General features: G+C 51.8%; 2 protein-coding genes across 4 annotated transcripts in view; both read left to right on the top strand.

Moving 5' to 3' along the window:
• The window catches only part of CD4 (CD4 molecule), a 36,528-nt gene extending 33,204 nt beyond the window's left edge, over nt 1-3,324 (top strand). For all 3 annotated transcript variants that reach the window (XM_075903755.1, XM_075903737.1, XM_075903746.1), the window contains one exon: nt 627-3,324. In XM_075903755.1, the coding sequence (XP_075759870.1) occupies nt 627-657 (31 nt within the window). In that variant the 3' untranslated portion in view covers nt 658-3,324. The remainder of the gene's footprint in view (nt 1-626) is intronic.
• A 9,483-nt stretch (nt 3,325-12,807) lies between these two features.
• GPR162 (G protein-coupled receptor 162) lies at nt 12,808-22,386 on the top strand. Its single transcript, XM_075903669.1, has 5 exons — nt 12,808-13,149; nt 15,129-16,919; nt 18,436-18,625; nt 19,224-19,375; nt 19,624-22,386. Exons 2-5 carry the CDS (start codon nt 16,056-16,058, stop codon nt 20,155-20,157), a joined length of 1,740 nt encoding a protein of 579 aa, XP_075759784.1. The 5' UTR covers nt 12,808-13,149; nt 15,129-16,055; the 3' UTR covers nt 20,158-22,386.
• The last annotated feature ends 87 nt before the right edge of the window (nt 22,387-22,473 follow it).

Raw genomic sequence — 22,473 nt, 5'->3', positions numbered from 1 at the left:
CGTCAGGAGTGATGTGTAACTTGTTAGTATCTGTATATGAAGTGGTGTGTTGGAGGGGCAGTCTTTGTCTGGCCTAGAGGGCAACGGGACCTCCCACTGACTGAGCTGGGCCATTGTCAGAGGGTACCTACGCGTAGTGGTTCGGAAGAGTCTACTGACAACGATTACTGTACCTCATTTAACAATAAACCTGGTTGGGCACCTTTGATCCTCATCCTATTGTGTGATCTTTGGGGGCTTGCTCTGAATCTGTTTTGTTGACTACTTGCGCATAGTCAACACACAGGAGGAGCACACGCACATACAGCTGACCGGCTGTCATCACCTGTCAGGACAATGACTTCTGTTTAAAACGTGAAGCAATACAGTCACTATTTAACCCCCTAAGGAGCTCAATGCAGCCATCTTGGAAATTAAGTGAATTATATCACACAACTGCCCAATCGACTTTGTGTAATAAATATAGCCCACTTTCCCCCAGATATGTAAAGTCATTCTCTGGTCTATACCTTCCAGTTTGGCCAGAGGGCAAAAGACTGGCCGATTCTGTGGGGTCCCAGCATAGCATAAGGGACCTTTCTCCTCTACAATACCAGCTCACACTGTTAAATGTCTTTCTCTTGCAGTCAGCTGAAGAATGGCTATTCCAATGCTTGAGGCAGACGGGTGAACGAAGTCTCTGCCAGTGACAAGCCATCTTGTAGCCCACATCGCTTGCTTGGATCCTACTCACCTTTCCTTCCTTCGGAGCGATGCTTTGTTCTTTCACCCTTCTCCTAGCCTCATTGCCAGGAAGGGATCTTATCAGGGTGTGGTTGGGATAGGGTGAGCAGGACAAGCTCCCACCCCAGGCCAGGGTGATGGCGCAGCCCCAGATCCATCAGGGAATGTATTGAATGTAAAGTATACAAAGATGTATTTTGCTCTTATGCTTGATTTGGCCTCCTGGATTTTCTCTCTGATGTTTCCTATACTGCTCCAGATGCAATACATCACTTTAGAGTTTTCATTGCAAAATCTGGCTTTACTTACCCCATGCACCAAGCATCTCCCCTTCACATACCTCCCACTACTAGCCTCCCCAAACATCTCCCCACAGCCCACCTCACTGGCGGCTAAGAAGCCCTCCCTGATTCCTGCATCCTGTGTTCCCCTTGCATGCCCTCCCACCTTCCCCAATCCAACTATCCAGCCAGTAACAAGGAATGCTGGAGACTTCCCCTCAGTCTGGTATTTCCATGCTTCCAAGGATTTGGGGTGAGTCCTGAGGCAGCCTTATTGTCCCTAAACATATGTTTTGTTTGTTAATTTCCTGGGGTTTACAGAAGGTTGGTTACCAGGTGGATTAGCTTCCTGGGGAGAGGGATTACATGGACGCTGCAATGGGGAAGCTGCCCCAGTTGTGCTAACCCTTCTGAGATGTGCCCCAAGGAGGTCTGTGTCTCTAGTCTAGAACATGTATGTCTCTGCAGAAGGGATAGCGGTTGTAATCCTGCCAAGAAAACCTGCTGCGTTTAGCAGTCACCATAATCGGTGGGCTGGAAAGAACCTCCTGGAGACATCTGTGTCACCCTTCCTTCCTGAAACACCCGCCTCGCTCGGCCACTCTTTGGAACCTGGGTATGCCCATGAGCCACTGCAGCAGTACCTCAGGGTGTGTCTGCACTCCAGCCATGGGGCTGCCCTTCTCGGGTCCCAGTGACGTGCACTCTTCCACCTACCACCAGCCTGTGTGTGACACCAGCCCTCAGGATCTGTGACAAGGCCCAGAATGATACACCTCTTTTTCAGCCTCCTCCCACCCCCCGACTCTTTGTGTGGACCAGTGTAACATCTGTTCTTGTCCGAGGCCTTAGTCTCACGTACAACAGCCCTCCCCCCCACAGCAGGCCCCCTTGCCCTCAACTGCCAGCACACCACATGAATACAGCTCTGCCATTTGCTGGAGGAGGGGTGATGGGGTGGGAAGGACGAAAACTAGCCTTCGGAAGAGCATTTCATAGGGAAGGCAAGTGAATGAGGGGCTCCTGTGGGGCACACTGACCCACCCCCAACATTCAGGGTCTGCAGCAAATGACAACAATGGTGTCCAAGTATTGTCATGCTTGTTACACTGATCCCCTTCGATACGCAAGCAGCACAAAATACAATGGCTATTGCACAGTGCCCTGAACCGCCTCCTCTTCCTGAGAACTTTCTGTAACCCCTGCAATGCCATTACAGTGCTTTGTCCCCCTGCACAGGCTAGAGCACGAGACTGCTTCTGCCTGTGAGTTAGCTCAGGTGCACTGTTAGCTCAAGCAGCTGAGATTCATGCACAGATGACTTGATTTGGGAATGTTCTTCCACAGGCCCAGCCTCTAGATAAATACCGGCCCACAGACTGGATCTGGTCTGCCAGGGTTAGTTCCTGGTGGGCCCCCATATGGCTGTATGTACCCGTGCCTCCGCAGGTACAGGAGATCACAGCTTCCACTTGTTCCTGGCCAGTGGGAGCTGCAATCGCCCGTACTTGCTGAGACGCAGGTAAATACAGCAGCAGTGGCCTGCCAGGCACTTTCCCTGGTGAACCATAGCTGTTTTATTGCCTGCCCCTGCACTGTGGGTTACCTTCTCAGGCTGGGCTGGGAAGCTCATGCTAAGAGTCAGGGGACCCCAGCACTTCAAAGTTCCCCTATGGTTCTGGGGAGACTGACCTCAAGCTCCTTGTGGCTTTAAAAAAAAAATCCCAGAGGGGTAGCTGTGTTAGTCTGTAACTAAAAAAGCTTAATAAACAAAGAGTGGTCCTGTAGTGCCCTAGGGTATGTCTACACTACAATGTTAATTCGAACTAACGGATCCAGATTAAAAAACTAGTTCAAATTAGCATTTTGCTAATTCCAACTAGCATGTCCACATTAAGTGGACCCTGAACCAGGCTTAAGGATGGCCGGAAGCAGTGCCGGCAGGGCATCAGAGGAGGACTTAGAGCATGGAGATGCTGTCTCAGGCTAACTGAGGGCTGTGCTTAAAGGGTCCCGACTCCCACCCCGGACAGACAGTTCTCAGGGGTGCCCCGCTTGCAAAGCAGTCCTGGCTTGGAGTGCCCTGAGTGCCCACACAGTGCACATCACAGCACTCGGCCATCAGCCCGGCTGCACTTGCCGCAGGCTGCCATCTGGGGAGAGGGGGCAATTGGGGGGCTGCAGGAGAGCTTCCACCCCCAGAAGCCAGCAGAGCCAGCCCAGTCCTCCCCATCAGGGGCTCGTGCCCCATTCCTCTGTCACCTCCTTCCACTTACCCTTCCCTAGCCCCTCTTCTTGATGTACAAAATAAAGATAACGTGTCTTCCAAAATGGAATCTGTCTTTATTGAACAAAACTGAGGGAGACTGGGAAAAGGAGGTGGGAGAGGGGAAGAGAGAGGCTGGGAGAGGGGAGGGCAACTAAAATGATCAGGGGTTGGGAACAGGTCCCATATGAAGAGAGGCTAAAGAGACTGGGACTTTTCAGCTTAGAAAAGAGGAGACGGAGGGGGGACAGGATAGAGGTCTCTAAAAGCAGGAGTGGGGTGGAGAGGGTGCATACAGAAAAGTTCTTCATTAGTTCCCATAAAGAAGGACTAGAGGACACCAAAGGAAAGGAATGGGTAGCAGGCTTCAAACTAGTAACAGAAAGTTGTTCTTCACAAAGCAGAGAGTCAACCTGTGGAACTCCTTGCTGCAGGAGGCTGTGAAGGCTAGAACTGGAACAGAGTTGAAAGGGAAGTGAGATCAAGTCATGGAGGTTGGGTCCATGGAGTGCTATTACCCAGGGGGTAGGAGTGGTGTCCCTGCCCAAGGTTTGTGGAAGGCTGGAGAGGGATGGCACGAGACAAATGGCTTGGTCACTGTCTTCGGTCCATCCCCTCCAGGGTCCCTAGGGTTGGCCGCTGTCAGCAGACAGGCTACTGGGCTAGATGGACCTTTGGTCTGACCCAGGACGGCCATTGTAAGCTCAGGGCTCAGGGTCGGGGGTCTCAGTGGACACCCTGGATTCTCTTGCACACCTGCTCCTGGGTGGCCAGGCTGGCAGCTCTCCTTCGCTAGACAGCCACTTTCCTGTGCCTACTGTGGAGATCGTGGACAAGGTCCACGATGTCCGCACTAGCCCAGGCAGGTGCCCGCCTCTTGCGGTCCTGGGCAAGCTCCCGGGAGCCGCCAGCCTGGTCCCGGGAAGAAGGGGAGGGCTGGGGGGCATCGGGTGGGTGGTTTGATCCATGCCAGGTGCAGGGTCTGCTGGCTGAGTGCTGGCAGCCTTGCACCTGGCACGGGCACCATAGTCAGCCCGTGCCCCTTTAAGGGGTCCGGGGCCCGGAGGGGGGCAGTAGAGTTTCCCTGGTGTTGGCCAGAGTGGCCACCAGGGAAAGCTGGGGAGGGCTAGCCTCCCACTAGTTCGAATTAAGGGGCTACACACCCCTTAATTCGAACTAGCTAGTTCGAACTAGGCTTAATCCTCGTGGAATGAGGATTACCTAGTTTGAACTAAGCACTCCGTTAGTTCGAATTAAATTCGAACTAACGGAGCGCTAGTGTAGCGCCTATGAAAGTTAGTTCGAACTAACTTTGTAGTGTAGACATACCCCTAGAGACTAACCAAAAACACAGAGGCTACGTCTACACTGGCCCCTTTTCCGGAAGGGGCATGTAAATTTCATGAGTCGTAGTAGGGAAATGCGCGGGGGATTTAAATACCCCCCGCGGCATTTAAATAAAAATGTCCGCCGCTTTTTTCCAGCTTTTAAAAAAGCCAGAAAAGAGCGTCTACACTGGCCCCGATCCTCCGGAAAAAGCGGAGGATTTTTCCTTCAAAGTAGGAATAAGAGCCTCCGGAAGAGGGTCACAGGAGTCACAGTAAGAAGTCCTCCAGCTTGACAGTATTTAGAAATAATTGCCTGCTGTGTAGATGCAGACTAAGTTATTACGGAATAGCATTACATGCAATCACTAGACCCCCTTGAATTTCATGCACACCTGCTCTTGGGTGGCCAGGCTGGCAGCTCTCCTGCCCTAGACGGCCACTTTCCTGTGCCTAGTGCGGAGATCATGGACGAAGTCCACGATGTCCGCACTAGCCCAGGCGGGTGCCCACCTCTTGCGGTCCCGGGCAAGCTCCCGGGAGCCGCCAGCCTGGTCCCGGGAAGAGGGGGAGGGTTGGGGGGCATCGGGTGGCTGGCTCAAGCCGTGCCAGGTGCAGGGTCTGCTGGCTGGGTGCTGGCAGGCTTGCACCTGGCACGGGCATCGTAGCCAGCCCGTGCCCCTTTAAGGGGTCTGGGGCCGGGAGGGGGGCAATAGAGTTTCCCTGGTGTTGGCCAGAGTGGCCACCAGGGAAACCTGGGGAGGGCTAGCCTCCCACTAGTTCGAATTAAGGGGCTACGCACTCCTTAATTCGAACTAGCTAGTTCGAACTAGGCTTAATCCTCGTAAAATGAGGATTACCTAGTTCGAACTAAGCGCTCCGCTAGTTCGAATTAAGTTCGAACTAGCGGAGCGCTAATGTAGCGCCTATGAAAGTTAGTTCGAACTAACGTCCGTTAGTTCGAACTAACTCTGTAGTGTACCAGAATGTCATAAACAGAGTTCCCAAAAGCTGAGGCACCTGAAACCTCCAGGCCCTCCACCACCTTGCCATGCATCACTTCTGGGGCAGCGTAATGGCAGGTAGAATTCTGGACTGAAAAATATAAGGTGATGCACATTGCAAGGAATAATCTGAACTCTCCCTGCATCATACTGGGTGCTACAGTAACTGTATCCAATCAAGGAAAAGACTCATTCACGTAGACAATAGATAAATGCTAAATTATGGGTAGCAAGAGAAGGTAAATCAATGGCTTCTATTTACTCTTAGGGTTGCCAGGTGTCCAGGATTGAACTGGACAGCCTGGTATTTGCACCTTCCATCCGGTAAAAAAACCCAGAAAATACATGTAAAATGTCTGGTATTTTCTGTTTTTCCTTGTTTGGGCGGTTGGAACACATGGTGCAACTTGGGCTGGCTGGGGAGGGGAGGATGGATTGGGCTGGGAATTAAAGGGGCTGTGACTATATTTCAGCCCCGGTCAGTTTCCCTTTTTTTATTCGCTCAACAAGTTTAGCTGGGCCTTTTTTTTTTTTTTGCTTAACAGAATAAAGCAGAGGGTTCAGTATTTTTTGTTAAACCATCTGGCAACCCTATTTACTCTTTCTCCTACTACAGGAACAAGAGGCTGTTCAATGAAATTGAAAGGCAGAGCACATTGAAAATTGCTAAATTCACTGTCCCTGGATATCACAGGGCCGTGAGCTATTAAGGATGAGAACAATCTATCTCATAATTGCAGTAAACCAAGAGACAAGCAGGAGGGAAGTACAGATCTGCCACATGTCATGTACACTCACGCATTTGGCAGAACTGTCATACATTCCCCTGTCTCAAGGAAAATGTCACACACATAATAAGGGGGGGAGGGGGGAGGAAGAGAGCAGAAAATCTTTCTTTCAGAAGTTACCCAGTTGCCTAAGAATATGTGTGTTAGGCTGTAACCAAGCATATTCAAGTTTTAATCCTAACTGCTAACTAGTGGTTCTTATCAGCCTCTTTTAACTATTTAGTCTTTGAGATGCTACTAGACTAATTGTTGTTTTTTAAGTTTTTCCCATTATAGACTAACTCAGCTACCCCTCTGAAGCTTATCTACTCACTGTCTTTTTTTCTTCCTCAACATCATTTCCCCGCCTCCCCCCGCCCATTTATTCTTGGATCTGGACTTCCAACACTCCAGTCATCTGAAAAAGTGGGCTGTGCCCACAAAAGCTCATGATCCCATCTACATGTTTTGTTAGTTTTTAAAGTGCTACCAGTGCTATTTGTTGTTTTCCTGTTACAGATCAACTTGGCTACCCCTCTGAAGCTCTTCCACTGTTAGTATTTCTGTGCAGGTTATAATAGTCCATTTAATGAAGGCCATGTGTCCTCTTACCTTATGCAACTATCATTCATTAATTTTGTCAGATCGGAGAAATGAATGGCTTCACTCAATCACTTCAGGCAGAGCTGAGAATACACACTTGATCTTCAATATGACAGGCCCACATTGCAGTCATACAGGCCTTTAAGTACCATACCAAACTGCATGCTTGTCTCTGCTGTCTCTGACCATTAGACCATACTCTGCTCGCAGAGGCAGGAAAAGAGCCCAGGGATCCTGAGAGTCAGCATTTCAGTGCTGTCTCTCAACGGTTGTGTAATCCATTGGCAGAGGGTGTGTTGTAGGGAACCCCTGTGACCAGCTCTGCAAAGAAGTTCATAGCCCACTTCCATTAGCAGTTGTTCAAATGGCTGATACATGGGCTGCAGCTTGAGAGGTCATGGCCTCAAAGCCTACAGATGACTTGTAGCATGCTGGAAAACAGCTATAGCTATGATGACCCTCTCAGAGTTAGTGTGGGAGCCTTGGATAATTATTACATGTTTTATTTAGCAAAAAAGGGAATTTGGATGTTGCATCAATATTTGTGGTATTTTTAATGTCTTTATCACCGTTACTAGGATTTGTCCTTTTAAGAGCAGGGTGGGGTATTTCAATGTAGCACATGTTTGAGGGAGATTGAGAGCAATGTGTGGACAATTTGGGATACGAAATCTGTGGCTCGGCGATGGGCAGACCAGCTGACTCAGGCTCACATGGCTCCAGTTGCAGAGCTATAAAAACATTCAGGGTCTGTGTGCAACCCAGGCTCTGAGATCCTATGAGGGGGAAGGATCACAGAGCCTGGGACCCAGCCTCAGTCGGAGGCTACATCTACATTGCAGTTTTTAGCCCCGAGCCCCAGACCTGTAATGGGAGTTGTGGGGACTGTACCTGTGGCAAAGGGGACACAGGGACGTGCTGGCCACCCACTTCTCACAGCTCTCATTGGCCGGAACCAGAGAACCGTGGCCACTGGGAGCTGCAGGGGGAAAGGGGGCGGTGCCTGTGGGCAATGTCAGCAGAATGTCTTGTGGCACACAGTCAGATTACCCTGATGGTTGTCCACCACTACTCTAAATCCTCATCTTGAACTGAGCCCAGCCCAGGGATTAAGTTGCTCCTAACTAACAGCTGTTTGGTGGCCCCTTTAGGGGTAGGTCTACACAGCAAAGTTATTTCGAAATAACTTTACCAGCGTCTACACAACCAAACCGCTATTTCAAAATTAAATCGAAATAGTGGAGCACTTATTTCGAAATTGGTAAACCTCATTCCATGAGGAATAGCGCCAATTTCGAAATTGCTATTTCGAAATAAGTGCTGTGTAGATGCTTATTTTGAAATAGGGGGCCTCCAACCTTCCCAGGGTGCCCTGGTGGCCACTCTGGGAACAACCAAGAAAACTCCTCTCTCTCCCCACCATCCCTGGAGCCCTTAAAGGGATAGACTCTGGCCACAGTACCTGTGCCAGCTCCAAGCCTGCCAGCCCAGAGCCAGCAGTTGCTGCACCTGACCCAGTGGCCCCAGCATGAGCCAGGCAGCCAGTACCAGCCAGCCCTCCAGGACCAGTCTGCCAGCTCCCAGGAGCCTGCCAGGGGCCAGAAAAGGTGAGCGCCTACCTGGTCCAGTGTGGAGATCAGGGACCTAATTCAGGTTTGGGGGGATGCCTCCAACATCCATGATCTTTGCACTAAACTGTCTACAGGCGGATGGCTGCCAGCCTGGCCACCAAAGGCCACGTGCGAACCCAGGAGCAGGTTCGCATGAAAATAAAGGAGCTGCGGAAGGCGTATGCCAGGGCCACAGGGGGCAGCTCCCAACCAGGGGCAGACCCAGGCCCCCACCCCTATTTTGATGCCATGGACCACATCCTGGGGGGCAGGACGGTCCGTGCCCCCCAGGTGGTCGACCCTGGGGCAGAGCTTGCTGCCTCCTGCTGCTCCAGCCCCTGCTGCCTCCCCAGCTACCGCTCCTCCTCCCACTCCTTCTCCCCCTCCCGCTTCTTCCTCCCCACACTCCCAGGGACACCAAGGCCCCCGCACCCGCAGTGCTGGGAGACAGTTGGGCCAGCGAGACCCCCAACCCTGAGCTTCTCCTCCCCATTCCTCCCCTTGCCTCTCCCTGCCAGCTCCCTCCTCCCAGGTTTCCCCATCCCCTCTCCCACCTTCTTTCCCCAGTCTCACCTCAGTTTCATTCCCCCGCCCCATCCCAGTTTTGTTCAATAAAGAGGCTTTGTTGTAATGAACACGTGTCTTTTATTGTACAGCAGGAAGGGGGTTTAGGGAGGGGTATGTGGAAGGACATGAGGGAGAAATGAGGCACAAGCCCCCAGTGGGGCACTCCAGGGAGACTGTTACTGCCTGCAGAACGTACTGCCAGGCTTACAGCAACACGTCCAGGAGAAGCACCAGAGTGCCCAGGGGCAGCTCCAGCTTCATGCTGCAGAGTGCTGTGGTGTCCTGAGAGAAGGCAACCAGAGCATGCAGAGAAAAAAATGCTTTGATGTCCCTCAGCGAGGTAGGCAAGCAAGCAGGGAAACCTTAGAACTGGCTGTCGGGGGGGTCCCTTTAAGCACAGGTCTTAGATAGCCTCAGGCAGTAGCCACACAAGGTAACTCATGACCTGATGCCCTGCCAGAACCGGTTCCGGCTGGCCTTAAATGCGATTCAGCATTCCAGCAGTGTGGACGCACTATTTTGAAATAACAAAATGCTATTTCGAAATGCATTTTGTGTCTAGACGCGTTATTTCGAAATAACGCTGTAGTGTAGACATACCCTAGGAGATGAGTCTGGCGGAGCTGATTTCCAGCTCTCCTGTTACAAACTCAACTAGAGAAAAAAACCTGATTAAATTTTCTTGTCAGAATTTGCCATTTCATTGAAATCAAACCATTTTGTGAAGATGATTCAATTTTGGCCATGTTCCTCTGGCATCCAGGCAGGGTTCCGGCCTGCCAGACAGGTGCCATCAGCAACCTGCCTCTATCCTGCCACAGCTCACCTGCCCAGCTCCTTGGCACTCAGCCAGCAGGCTGCTGCAGAGCTCAGGATTCCAGGCAGCCCGCCAGGCACTGTCTTGGAGTTGGAGCTCCCTTTCCTTTCACAGAGAATTTTGGAAACCGTGTGGTTCCCGTCCAAACGGGAACAAAACCATACTTGGAAATATCAGAATCCTCCAGGAAACAGCATGACCTTTCTCTGCCCGGCTCTTTTCACACTGTACCTCACACTGATTAGCAGGCACAGGAGCAAGGCCAAAAGTTGTCTACACCGTGAACTACTCATTACCCCTAAAGGAAGTTACCCCAGATGAGGGTTGAGAAAGGCTGGCAAACAGTGTGGGTGGGAAGCTTCCCCTGCTGTTGCTATCGGACAAAGAGAGGCTTTCGTCCAGCAGTACAGTCAAGCCAACACCTTTCACCAGCACTAAGCACCCACATATTTTTAAGCTGAAGTGTATGGTTATATGCAAATTATTTGAAATTATGCAAATTGTCTCATTAAAGAATTTGTATAAAATGTCACAAATGGATCTGCACACAAGTTGGCAGCTATGGATACAAATCCTAATTCAAGGCATAAACCAACCACTAAATGACAGCAACTGGGAAAAATTACTCCAGGGGCAGGTTATTCAAGGGGTTTAAACCCGGGGTTTATTGACCCTTCTTCTGAAGAATCTGCTGCAGATCTTTGTCAAAGACAGGACATTGGATTAGATGGGCTGATCCGGTCTGGCAATTCCTATGTCCCCAGGAATAATCAGAGCCCCGTGGCTTTATGGCTACTCTCACATTTTAGGAATGCCCCTTCCACATCCCTTTTGCCAACTGAGAAAGACTGGCATCAAGCCAGAAGTCAGGACACTATTTGAAGCAAAGGGTAGGGGTGAAGTGAAACCTCTGCCCATCTCACTCTATGTCTCCCTACTTGATACAAAACCATTTTACCCTGATATTGTCCTATTTCTGCTCACGTCCTCTAAATGGGCCACATTCCCAGCCACTAATGAGATGCAAAAATGTCTTGATTGAGAGCGGATCTCTTCTTTTCTTATGAAATTACCACCCCCGCCACCTCTCGCATTGCTGTGTTTCATCACTCCACAACACCAAGAGCCACGAGGTTCCACAGCACAACAGATGGCTATATCTGGTATTCTACCCCTCCCTAGCCAATCAAACTCAGACAACATCCCTTGGTGCCCTGGTCTCTTGGGACCACATCAGGCACGAGCACTGCATTTTTAGTGAGCACAGGAAAGCTGGGAGGACTATTGTTTCCCATCCCAATCTTAGCCCAGATGGAGGAAGGATGTAGGAATAGAGGCCCTCATTAGATTTGGATGAACTATGGTTTTAAATTAAGTTGTGATATTTGCATGAGCAAATAAATTCAGAGCACAAAACCGAAAAGTATGAGATCACGAGAAAGAGTTGTGTTAATTGTGTAGGGTCCCCTCAAAATACCAATATTGCCCCTCTCTCTATATATATAAAAATGTTTTTTCCTGCTGAGTGACAGAATGATGTCATCACTCTCTCTGACCATGAAAGCAAAAGCGATCAGAGATAGGGGAGTTGGCGAGCACAGCCAGCTAGTCTTATTTAAGGTCTGGGTTAAAATAATAGAAATAAAACATTGTTAGTTGGGTACCAGGTGCAGTAAATATCTGGCTATATAAGAAACTTCATCTGGCCTCTGGCAATGATGTCACTTGTTTGCTAAAGGATATAAACAAGTAAACTTCTACAAGGTTCATTGCTAATAGCTGCCTGATCAAGTTAGAGCTGACCAATAGGAGGCTAAGCACCCCTTGCTTTAGTCCATTTGTAAGTATCTGGATCAAAGGCTTATCAATGTTTTGTTGCTGTTTGAAAGTAGTGAATTGATTATTTAGGCTTTTGATGCCTTCTTAGAGCGAGTGTGCAAACACAGTTCAGCCATTGGCTTTAATAAAGGAATGTATGGTTACATTGATGTCATGGTAATACTCTGCATAAATAATAATTCTAATAGAAAGAGAGATGCTAGATTCTAAAAATAGCATAGATGAGAAACCTGGCTGGTGCAGTCACCTCAGCAGGAGCCCTCACATTGAGAAGGGAGGTGAGAGTGTCCATTGTTATGGGGAAGCCTTCTAGTCCCACTGAGTTCAGTGGGGCCTGGAGCTAGGCTCTTCTGGCCTGAGAGGTGATATTTTCTACTCTAGCCTTCTCCATACCTCTGCCTGGGGACCAGGCTACTGGATGATGGTGGGGAAAGCATCAGGTCTCCACAGCCTGGCCCATCTCAGACAGTTTGCAGGGGTCTCATCTCATGCAGAGGCCTGCCTGCAGCCCCCAGGTCCTCCAGGCTACTTGTAACTTAAGTTCTTGAGCCCCTCTCTGACTCCATCTGACAGCCTGGCTCTCTCCCCACAACTCCTTTTGTGTGGGGGGGAGGGGCAGGGGCTCCTTCACTTGCCCAGTCGCTGTTCATTTAGGTCTCCAAATTTGTCCAAGGAGAGGGAGCAAGGAGAGATGGGAGCGAGCCAGGCAGACTAGGGTGCTTGTCTGCACCTGGGAAGTCCCCACTACATGCAAGTGAGCGAGTGCTGATCCCAACCTGTCCTGCTACCTTACAGCTGCCCAGTGCCCAGACCCAACTCAGAAAGCAGGGCCTGGCCGTGTGCTGCTGCTGTGTCACCCCCACAGCCTCTGTACCCCCGGCCTCACACAGGCCCCTCTTCCTGCTCCCAGCTCTCGCACCTGGAACCGCCCCACCACACTGGGGACACCAGCCCGCGTGCGCTAACGAGCCACGCCCTCGCACCTGCGGGCCCCGCCCGGCAGGCGCGCACACAGGCCCCCGCCACTCTCCTCCTACTCGCAGAGGCGCCAAGTGCCTGGGCAGCGCGGCAGAGCGGCGCCTGGCGGGGGGGCTCGCGGTGCCTCACGCGCGGGAGGCGAGCGATGCAGCCATTAAGCCCGAGCCCTGTATCTCCTCGCCCCCCGCCCTGCTGAGCGCGCCGAGCCCCAGCCAGCGCCCGGCTGCTGCCTCCATCTCGCGCCGGCGGGGGGCTGCGCTCGGGCTGGCGGCGCCCTGCGGCTGGGGCAGGGGGGCCGGAGGGGCCAGGCGGCGCCGCACGCACGCACCAGCCGAGATGCTCCGGTCGCCATGGCAGCGCCAGCCAGAGGTAAGATGGGTCCCTCCAGCTGCAGCCGCCGGCGCGTGTCCGGGGAGGGGGCCGGCCCCGGCTGCTGCGCCCCCCGCGCTGCGCCCCCCGCGCGCCCCCGGCCCTGCGCCGCTCCCCGCGCCGCGCACAGCTGTGCGCTCAGGCCCCGGCGCGCCTTGGCCAGCGGGCTGCTGGGCACGGGCCCTGCCCGCGCGCCGAGGCCGGGGGCACAGGGCCCAGCTGGCCGCGTCCCCGGCCGCCCGGCAATGACCATGGCAACTTCTCGCGGCCCCTTCCCCGGCCTGTGCCCTGGCCAGGAGCCAGTAGGAGCAGGGGTGGGAGAGGCCCCGCGGCCCCGGCTCTGGCGCCTTTCCTCCCCCAACGCAGCCCTTCTCCCTTTGGGTCACGGGCTTCTCCTTTCCTTCCCCTGGGTCCTCGTCCACGAGCTGAACTTCCCGGCTGGCAGGGTGGGTGGCTGGAGGGGAGCCTGTGGTCAGGAAGGCCTGGTGGGTGAGGGGACAGGACAGGGATCTGCTAGCCAACCTGGCTTGGTACCCAGACACCATGAGCCACCTGCCCAGTACCTGGCGGCAGATTTGCCTCCCAGGGGCTGATTTGGTGACAGGTGTGGGAAGCTGAGGCAGTGGGGGCTGGAATTCCCCCTCCAGTAACATTCTGGCTCTTTAGAGGGGCTTAGCTGCATAGTTGTTTCCAGAGGCCTAATTTCAAGGGTTATGGTATGTTTCAAAAAAGCCCACAAAATGTGGCAGAGTTTGAGCCCTTTAAATACAGTCATGGAGAACAGGCTGGTCCAGTAACATGCCTCAGCACTTTGGCAGAGTGAAAGCAGCTACAGGGTCTCCCAGTGCAAATGTGGAGGGTGAGAGATGAGGCTGAGTCTAGAGTGGCTGCAGGTCAGGAATTATGGAGCAGCAGCAGACTTAAGAATTGGAATAGTAGAGCAGAATAGGATTGAGGGTTGACAGATCTCTGGTGTGTCCAGGGCTGGAATAGCAGGGGCTGCAGGGCAGGGCTGAGGGGCACTGGCAGGGCTGTGAGGGGAGCCCAGGACTGGGATAGCAGGGGGTTGCAGGGCAGGACTGAGGGATACTGGCAGGGCTGTGAGGGGAACCCTGGCTGGAATAGCAGGGGGTTGTAGGGCAGGACTGAGGGGCACTGGCAGAGCTGTGTGGGGAGCCCAGGGCTGGAATAGTATAAGGCTAGAGCAGATCGGAACTGGAGGTCACCATAAGAGATATGCTGGGAACTCAGGATAAGAATAGTTGTAGGTCCCCCAGATCAGGATTGAAGGGCATGAGAAGGTGTGTATCTGAAGGTCCAGGCCTGGAATAGCTGGGAATCAGAATTAAGGTGTCATAGTAGAAATGTGCTGGGATAAGACTTGAAAGCAGGAGGTCTGTGAGTCAGGACTGAGGTAATGGGCATAGCTGGAACCAGAACTGGAATATTAGGGGGATGGGAATATACATCTCAGACGCATTAGCAAAGCTGTATTTATTCCAGGCTTGGGCTCCATAGAATAGATGCAGGGGATCAAGACAGAGGTGCACTTGCAGACAAGTGGGGATCTGAGGCCTGAAATTCAGCAGGGAGAGGGTTGCAAGCCAGACTTGAGGTGCTTTACAGCTAAGTACAAAAGAACTGGAACTGGAAGCAAAGGGCCAGGGCTTGGGGACTGGGAATGAAGTGTCTCAGCAGAAGGGTTGTGCCTGGGGATCCCAGGACCAGGACTACAGAGGTGGAGGAAGGCAGGTCAGGAGTCAGCAGACCTGAGAGTGGGTGCAGGGAAGGCAGACCTGGATCTGAGGGGGCTGCAAGGCAAGACAGGCATGCAGCTGGACTGTCTGTTATCTAAAGGCACTAGGGAGAACCCTGCATGGCCTAGATCAGGATGCTCTGTTTGTGCATGTGAGTGATGAGAGAATTGGGGAGCTGGAAATATCTTCAATTGCCTTTTCTCTTTTCTCTCCCTACTGCAGTGAACCTTGAGCCCTGAATCTTCAAGGGAGCCTGGGAAAAGGATCTTCCCTTCCTGCTGTCCCCCAGTGCTTGCTAGTTGAGCCCCACGCCAAGTACCCCTCCTCTGACCTAATAGGAGCAGAACAACTCCGGGGGGTGGCAGAAAGGACAGGGGGTGGGGAATCTTGGATAGATTAGATTCTTGCCTCTCTTTCCCCTCCACCTTTTCAGAGCTTCAGCAGGGCAGGAAAATAGAAATCATTAGCTCCCTGAAATTGTGGTGTTTGAGAGGGGATTGTGCACTGTGCACATGCCAACTCCGCCATAATTCACAGCCTCTCTAAACCCCTCTGTTAGCACACCCGCTCCCCTCTTCCCCCCATCCCTTAAGACACCTGAACTGAGCTGCCAAGATTTGGCACATAGCAGCATCCCACTGCAACATCTGGACAGGACTGAGTCCCAGAGATACCTGTTTGCTTGGGTGTAGCTCTCCCAGGCTCCAGGAGGAGACAGAACTGAGAGCAGGTATGGTTGGAGCATGAGGCAGAAGATCCATCTTGGAGGGAGTAAAGTGGGAGAGAGGCTGTAACAGAGAGAGGAAATAAAAGAAAGTGTGTGAGGGAGAGAGGGGGGAAGCTCTAACAAATGATAGAAAGAGAGAAAAGGAGGGGCAGAAAGAAAATAAAGGGAAAGAACAAGGAAGAAATAAATGACGTGATTAAAAGAGTGAAAGAGCAAAAGAGGGGAGGAGAGACAGTTGAAAGGGTTGCACAAAGAGGGATAGAGAAAAGGAGGGAGCTCTTCCCATGTACCCTATGGCAATGATGACTCTCTGCGGCCCCTTGCTTCCTATCCGGAGCAGATGAGGCAGGAGTTGTCTGCCCTGGTGCGGAGTCTTTGTGCTTGATTTTCTTACTCTGCCTTCGGCTCCCAAGGTGGGAGGCATGATGCATCGTGGAGGGGGCAGCAGTGTGGGAGACCTGTCAGAGTCCACCCTGCACAACAACTCATTGTGGTGGCTGGCATGTGGACTGCTGGCTCTGCTAGCCAACTCCTGGATTATTCTGAGCATCACAGCCAAGCAGCAGAAGCACAAACCTCTGGAGCTGCTGCTGTGCTTTCTAGCTGGGACCCACATCCTCATGGCGGCTGTCCCCCTCACTACCTATGCTGTGGTGCAGCTGCGGCGCGAGTCCTCTGACTACGACTGGAATGAGAGCATCTGCAAGGTCTTTGTCTCCACATACTATACTCTTGCCCTGGCTACCTGCTTCACAGTAGCCTCCTTGTCCTATCACCGAATGTGGATGGTGAGGTGGCCAGTAAACTACCGGCTCAGTAATGCCAAGAAGCAGGCTCTGCATGCAGTGATGGGCATCTGGATGGTATCCTTCATCCTCTCCACCCTCCCCTCCATTGGCTGGCACAACAATGGCGAGCGCTATTATGCCCGTGGCTGCCAGTTCATTGTCAGCAAGATAGGACTGGGATTTGGTGTCTGCTTCAGCCTCCTGCTCCTGGGAGGAATCGTCATGGGCTTGGTGTGTGTGGGCATCACCTTTTACCAGACCCTATGGGCACACCAAAGGCACCAGAGATGTCGTCACCTGCAGACAGAGGAAGCCTCTTCCTGCCCTCCCTCAGCACACAACACCTTCAATGTGCCAGCCATCGTTGTAGAGGATGTCCGGGGCAAGAGGAGGTCATCACTGGATGGCTCGGAGTCAGCCAAGACCTCCATGCAGATGACCAACCTTATCAGCGCTATTGTCTTCCTGTATGACACACTCACCGGGGTGCCCATCTTGGTAAGAGCAGGCCACCAGCTCACTCCCAAACCCCTTCTCAAGGGACTAGAGGGCATGAGCAAAAGAGGGTGGAGAGAGGAGCAAAGGGGTCTCCAGCTCAGAGTAGCTAGCCTCCTGTCGGCCCCACTGCAGGCTACGTTCTTTGGAATGATTTTAGCTAGAGGCACCCAGAGGCCCTAGCACGAGCCCTTCCAGAGGCTGGAGAAGGGATGGAGGAAGCCCCTCTTCTGTCCCTCTCTGGCTCCACACTACGTCTAGACTGCAGGCTTTTTCTGCAAGAAGCTTTTGTTAGAAGAGTTCTTCCGCAAAAACTTCTTGCACAAGAGAGTATCCACACTGCAAAAGTTCATTGAAAAAGCAAGTAAGCAGTGATTGCTATGGACAGAATGGCCACCAGGGCACCTGTGCTTTTTCCTCTTCCCCATCCACACATGCCTTTTTGCGAGCAAAAAGGCATTCTTCCTCGTAGAATGAGGATAACCAATTGTGCAAACCCCCCTCTTATCTTTTGATTTACTTGCACAAAAACACACTTGAGGTGTGGACGTTCCGCAAAGTTTTTGAGAGAGAAACAATTTTTTTTCCGCAAAAACTCTGTAGTGTAAACATAGCCTGAGATCAGTGTACTGTTAATCCAGCCTTCTTGTTGCTTGTGACTTTAGATAACTGTTTCACCTGCCACTCCTACCCAAACAAGGGGGCTTTTATATTTGGCCCTGTGCAATTTCTAAAGGCATTCAGGATGCAGGAATTTGCTTTGATACATTTACCTTATTTTCAAAATGGCCATTTTTGCTCAAACTTTTTTTTTTTAAAAAGTATTAACTCCACAACTGAAAGGCTTGTAAAGCTCTGAATTACTGAGACCAGGGGCTAGAAACCATGTTGTAGACTTAAAGGTGATCTGCCCAGGGATTTGTGTCCTATCAGGGTTTGTGTCCATTGTTTGTTCATGTATAAAGGATTCAAAAGGTCTGAAAGTTGCTGGAGGAGGTTAAGCTTTGTTTTGGGGTTGGTTTTGTTTCTTCCACCTGAATGCATTTTCTTATTAGAAATTCAGTTCTGGTCTGTCCTGACAGATTCTATGGAAAGGTGACAAACTGCTGAAATTCTCAAAACTGAAAGGGAGCAATTAAGAGAAGGAAATGTTTCAAATTCCATGTTATTTGTAGACACCTAGTTAACTCCAGTGCATAATTTGCACCATTGAGACAGGACAGCTATCCTAGGTCTCGCCCCTTATTCTAAAGGTGTGAAAGCAGTATACATCCTTTCAGAGCCCACGTGTCCTCTGGCGAACACTGGGCAGCCCAGCCTGCCTAGCTGTGGCATCTGGCAGGGACAAAACAAGGAGACTTTGAAGAAAGAAAAACCCAAAGACCAATTATTTTGAAACCCCTTTGCCAGTCAGCCATTTGACTGCACCGTTCACACTCATGCCGTCTGTCTCCTCCCCCTCCTTCCGTAACCATGTATGTCTCTCCCCCTCACTGTCTGTTTCCTTCCCATCCCCAAGGTGGTGAGTTTTTTCAGCCTGCGCTATGATACCGCTCCTACCTGGATGGTGTTGGCAGTGCTGTGGTGCTCCATGGTGCAGACCCTACTGCTTCCCTCTTTCATCTGGTCCTGTGAGCGCTACCGAGCTGATGTCCGCACCGTGTGGGAACAGTGCGTGGCCATCATGACAGAAGAAGATGGGGATGATGGTGAGCCCCCCAGCTCCCAATATTCCCACTATATCCCTCATCACAAATCCTGCCCCCAGGACAGACAGCCTGGCAGCACTGGGTGTCGCATCAGAATGCTCCTGGCAGGGCCAAAAACATCCAGGATTGTAGCTGGGGTTCCCCGACTGGGAAAGGGACAACACCTTCTGTGGGGACTGAAGCAGTACATACACTCCTCCCACTCTAACCAAAGTGTGAACAGAATTATTCAGACACCCAAACTGTGATGGTGAGGCAAGACATGGGATGAAAACCTCCAAACCACAGTGGATGGACCCCTCTTCCCTCCCCCCTCCCCCAGCAGTGATCTAAGCATCCATATTTCCTTCTGTTCTGCTTGCAAGATACTTGGGGTGAAGTAGCTCCTAGTGAGGTGGGACAGGGCAACCCCAGTGCTCCCTAGACTTCCCAGAAGAGGGAGAACTGGAAAGAGTGGTTTGCCATGTGGGAAGAGAGTTCAGAGCAGGAGCTGTGGGACACATTGAAAACAAGGAGGGGATGCGGGTGCCCGGAACATGTGGGGACAGGTCATTCCCAGCTGACAGTGTTGTGCATTGTTTCTTCCCATCACCCCTAGAAGGGGCCTGCGAGGATTATGGTGATGGGCGGATCTGTAAGGTGCGATTCGATGCCAACGGTGCTGCTGCTGTAAAACGAGATCCAAGGGAAGTCAAGCTGCTACCCATGAGTCACATGCTGCTGCCGCATGACCAGGTGCACTACCTACAGGTGAGCTATAGGCACTACAGGGGTACCCTGCTTTCCAGTCCCTTCTCCTTTGTGTGTCGTGCCTAGCTAGTCCTCTCCCAGGAACTCTATTGGAGTGTTAAGGGGCCAGTAGTCTGCCACACAGGGATATAACCCATGGATTCCCCGCTGTAAAATGCTTCCTTTCTTTCACTCTATCTTGGAGGCTTTCCCCAAGCCTGGCAGGATCTCTCTTCCCCTCACCTTCAGCTCCTCTTACCTTCTTTCAGGTCCCCATCTCCCGGAGAATGTCCCATGACGAAACTAGCTTCTTCTCCTCCCACCGCTCCACTCCATCCTTCCTTCACAAGTGGTCCTCATCTGATGACATCCGAATTGCCACTCCCCGCAAGCTTGGGGGCCCTGGCTTCCTTCCTCCTGAACTGCGTGACTACCACCATCGCCGGCGGCCCCCTGAAAATGAGCTGACCACTCTCAGGCAGTTCCTAGAGGGGGGGCTGGTCCCCAGAGGATCTGGCTCCAGCGCCTGCTTCTTCAGGGATGAGATCACCACGTTCATCGATGAGACGCCTCTGCCCTCCCCAGCCTGCAGCCCACGCCACTCCCGCCTCCCACTCGCATTGCGCCGAGACCGTCGCCTCTCCCTAGGGGGTGCTGAAGAGGGGGAAGAGGGCCCTGAGCGGGCACGGCGCTGCTCACTGTCTGGCAGTGAAGACTGGCATCTGCAGGACAGACAGCAGGTATCACATGAAAGGACCCTTGAAGCCTATGAGGCACATACCTTCAGGGAGCTCAATCTGTGAGAGACTGCATCAGAGACGTTCACTGCCATTGGGATTCTTAAATACAACTTTCACTGCCCCCGATCCTGGGACCCAATGGATAATTTATCTTCTCGTATTTCTCAACAGCTGGCGGAAACAAGGCCCCCTCTCCATATGCTGAGGTGGTTGGGGGACAGCGAGTGCAAAAGGTCTGCACAAAGGAGCCGGGGACAGGAGCAGCCTGTGCCTACTCGCAGGTTATAAACATGACTTTGGGTGGCCCTCAGTTAGTTCCACCCCTTGTTAGGTCCACACTCTCATTAGCTCCGCCCATCACTGAAAATGCCCCTGAGAGCAGAGGTGGGGACAGAATAGTATTAAAATTCTATATTTGGAGTGTCAATGTGTGTCTGTTTTTAAAACACTGTATTAATAATAACTTCATTTCCATGGCAACAACATGATTGTCAAAATGTTTAATGAAGTTTCCCAGGCTTCCGGGGAAGGACATAAGAAAAAGGCAAAGCTCCCCTCACCTGCATTCTTAACACTGCAGCAGACAGAGTGGGAGGCAGCAGACATTTAATGGCAACAGTGCTGAGGGGAGGAAGTGAAGGAGAGTTCTGTACCAGGAAGAATTTTCAGGAGACAGGAGGGATGGTTCTGTCGTTAGTCGTAGGGGTGACTTGGGCTGTGTCCACACTAGACTTTGACGTTTAACTGATTAAAGGGGGCCACTTCATCCTCCCCGCCCACCATCCGTGGCAGGGCTGGAGCAGGTCTCCGCCAGCTGCTCCAGCCCCCACCAGTTAACTGGACCAAGTAAGCACACATGGTAAGGATGATGCTTACCGGTTAATCTTTCACATCCCTACTTTGGTGACAGGTGAAAACTGTAAGAAAGTGGGGGGGAGGGGAGAGTCAGCATGTCCTGTAGCCGGACATGACTCTCAGCCACCAGGTAGAACAGAAGGTTTATTTGTTGACAGGGATACAGTGTGGCACAGGAACCAGAAGCGGTCAGTACAATCCATCTTGGGGTGTGTGGGCTCAGAGTCAAGGGCCCTGTCACTGCACCCCAGGCCATTGAGACTCATTCTCACACACAGCAGCCTGTCTCCCCCTGCAGCCAGCCCTGCCTCGAGCCTTTGTCCAGCTTCCTGGACAAAAGATGTCACCTGGTCACGCACACCCCCTCCCAGGCTCAGGTTACAGTGAACTTGAGGAGGACACTCACACCAAAATTCCCATCACCACCTAGGTATTGATGCAGTGCCTAGGGAAACTGAGGCACACACCCAGAGTTACTACAGGATGCAGAAATCACATGACGTAACAGCGAGTACAATCCCCTCCTTTGTCACATCACCATTCCTCTGGTTCAGTTTCATCAGGGCATCAAGACTGGGAGTAAAAAGCACTAGTGGCTACTTGTGTTTTTATATGAAACCAGCCCTGTTCAAGAGAATGGTTAAATCCATTGGAGATGATTAAGTGAAGACAAGACAAAAATATTTTGCCTACAGGCCAGTGTTTCCTTGTTCACTGGCAGGCAGATGAATTTTGGCTGCCTGGATTTACCCATTCCTAGGGGCTGTAAGACACTGCCATGGCAGCATGGGATACAGGTGTAGAGAGGGCATTAGGGAAGAAGGTTCAAAGGATGGCGCTCAACAATTGGACCTGTGTTCTAGGTGTTTAATGCAGCTACCTTTATAATTGAACCCTGAGACCAAAAGCCCATCCATCCAGCTGGCTGTCACCCATAGCCTGTTGAACATCTGCTGCAGACCTTCAGGAACAGAACCAATGTCTCCTGGAGAAGGCCACAAAGAAACCTCTACTGTATGCAGACTCCAAGCACAGCACTTGTTGAACTACATCCCTGCTGGAAACTAACACACCTTGGCTGGTTTCCCCTTCCTACCAAACAGTTGGAGAAGTGTGTCAGTCAATGGGAAAGGGTGACTGGTGGGATCATGTGAGGATTACCTTGTGTTCCCTCCAATCTTGCATTGGCCGCTGTTAGCAGACAGGATACTGGGCTAGATGGACCTTCGGTCTGACCCAGTCTAGCTGTTATGTTCATTGCACCTGTCACCTGTAGAACACCTTTCCGATTCTGTCCCAGGCTGAAGGGATGGCCTGGCCTAAAGGCACTGGGAACAGGGCCCTTCCACTGCTTGCAATGGTGGAAACCAAAGAGTATTAATCAGTAACAACACAGAAAAACTTAAAGGAATAGTCTAGTAGCACCTTAGAGACTACCAAAACGTGTAGAGGGGATCATGAGTGTTTGTGAGCACAGCCCACTTCTTCAGATGACCGCATCCAAGAATCAATAAGGGAAGGGGG

Source organism: Pelodiscus sinensis, chromosome 1 (genome assembly GCF_049634645.1).
Source record: "Pelodiscus sinensis isolate JC-2024 chromosome 1, ASM4963464v1, whole genome shotgun sequence".
Classification (NCBI taxonomy): Eukaryota; Metazoa; Chordata; order Testudines; family Trionychidae; genus Pelodiscus; species Pelodiscus sinensis.
This window is presented reverse-complemented; position numbering and strand designations above follow the sequence as displayed.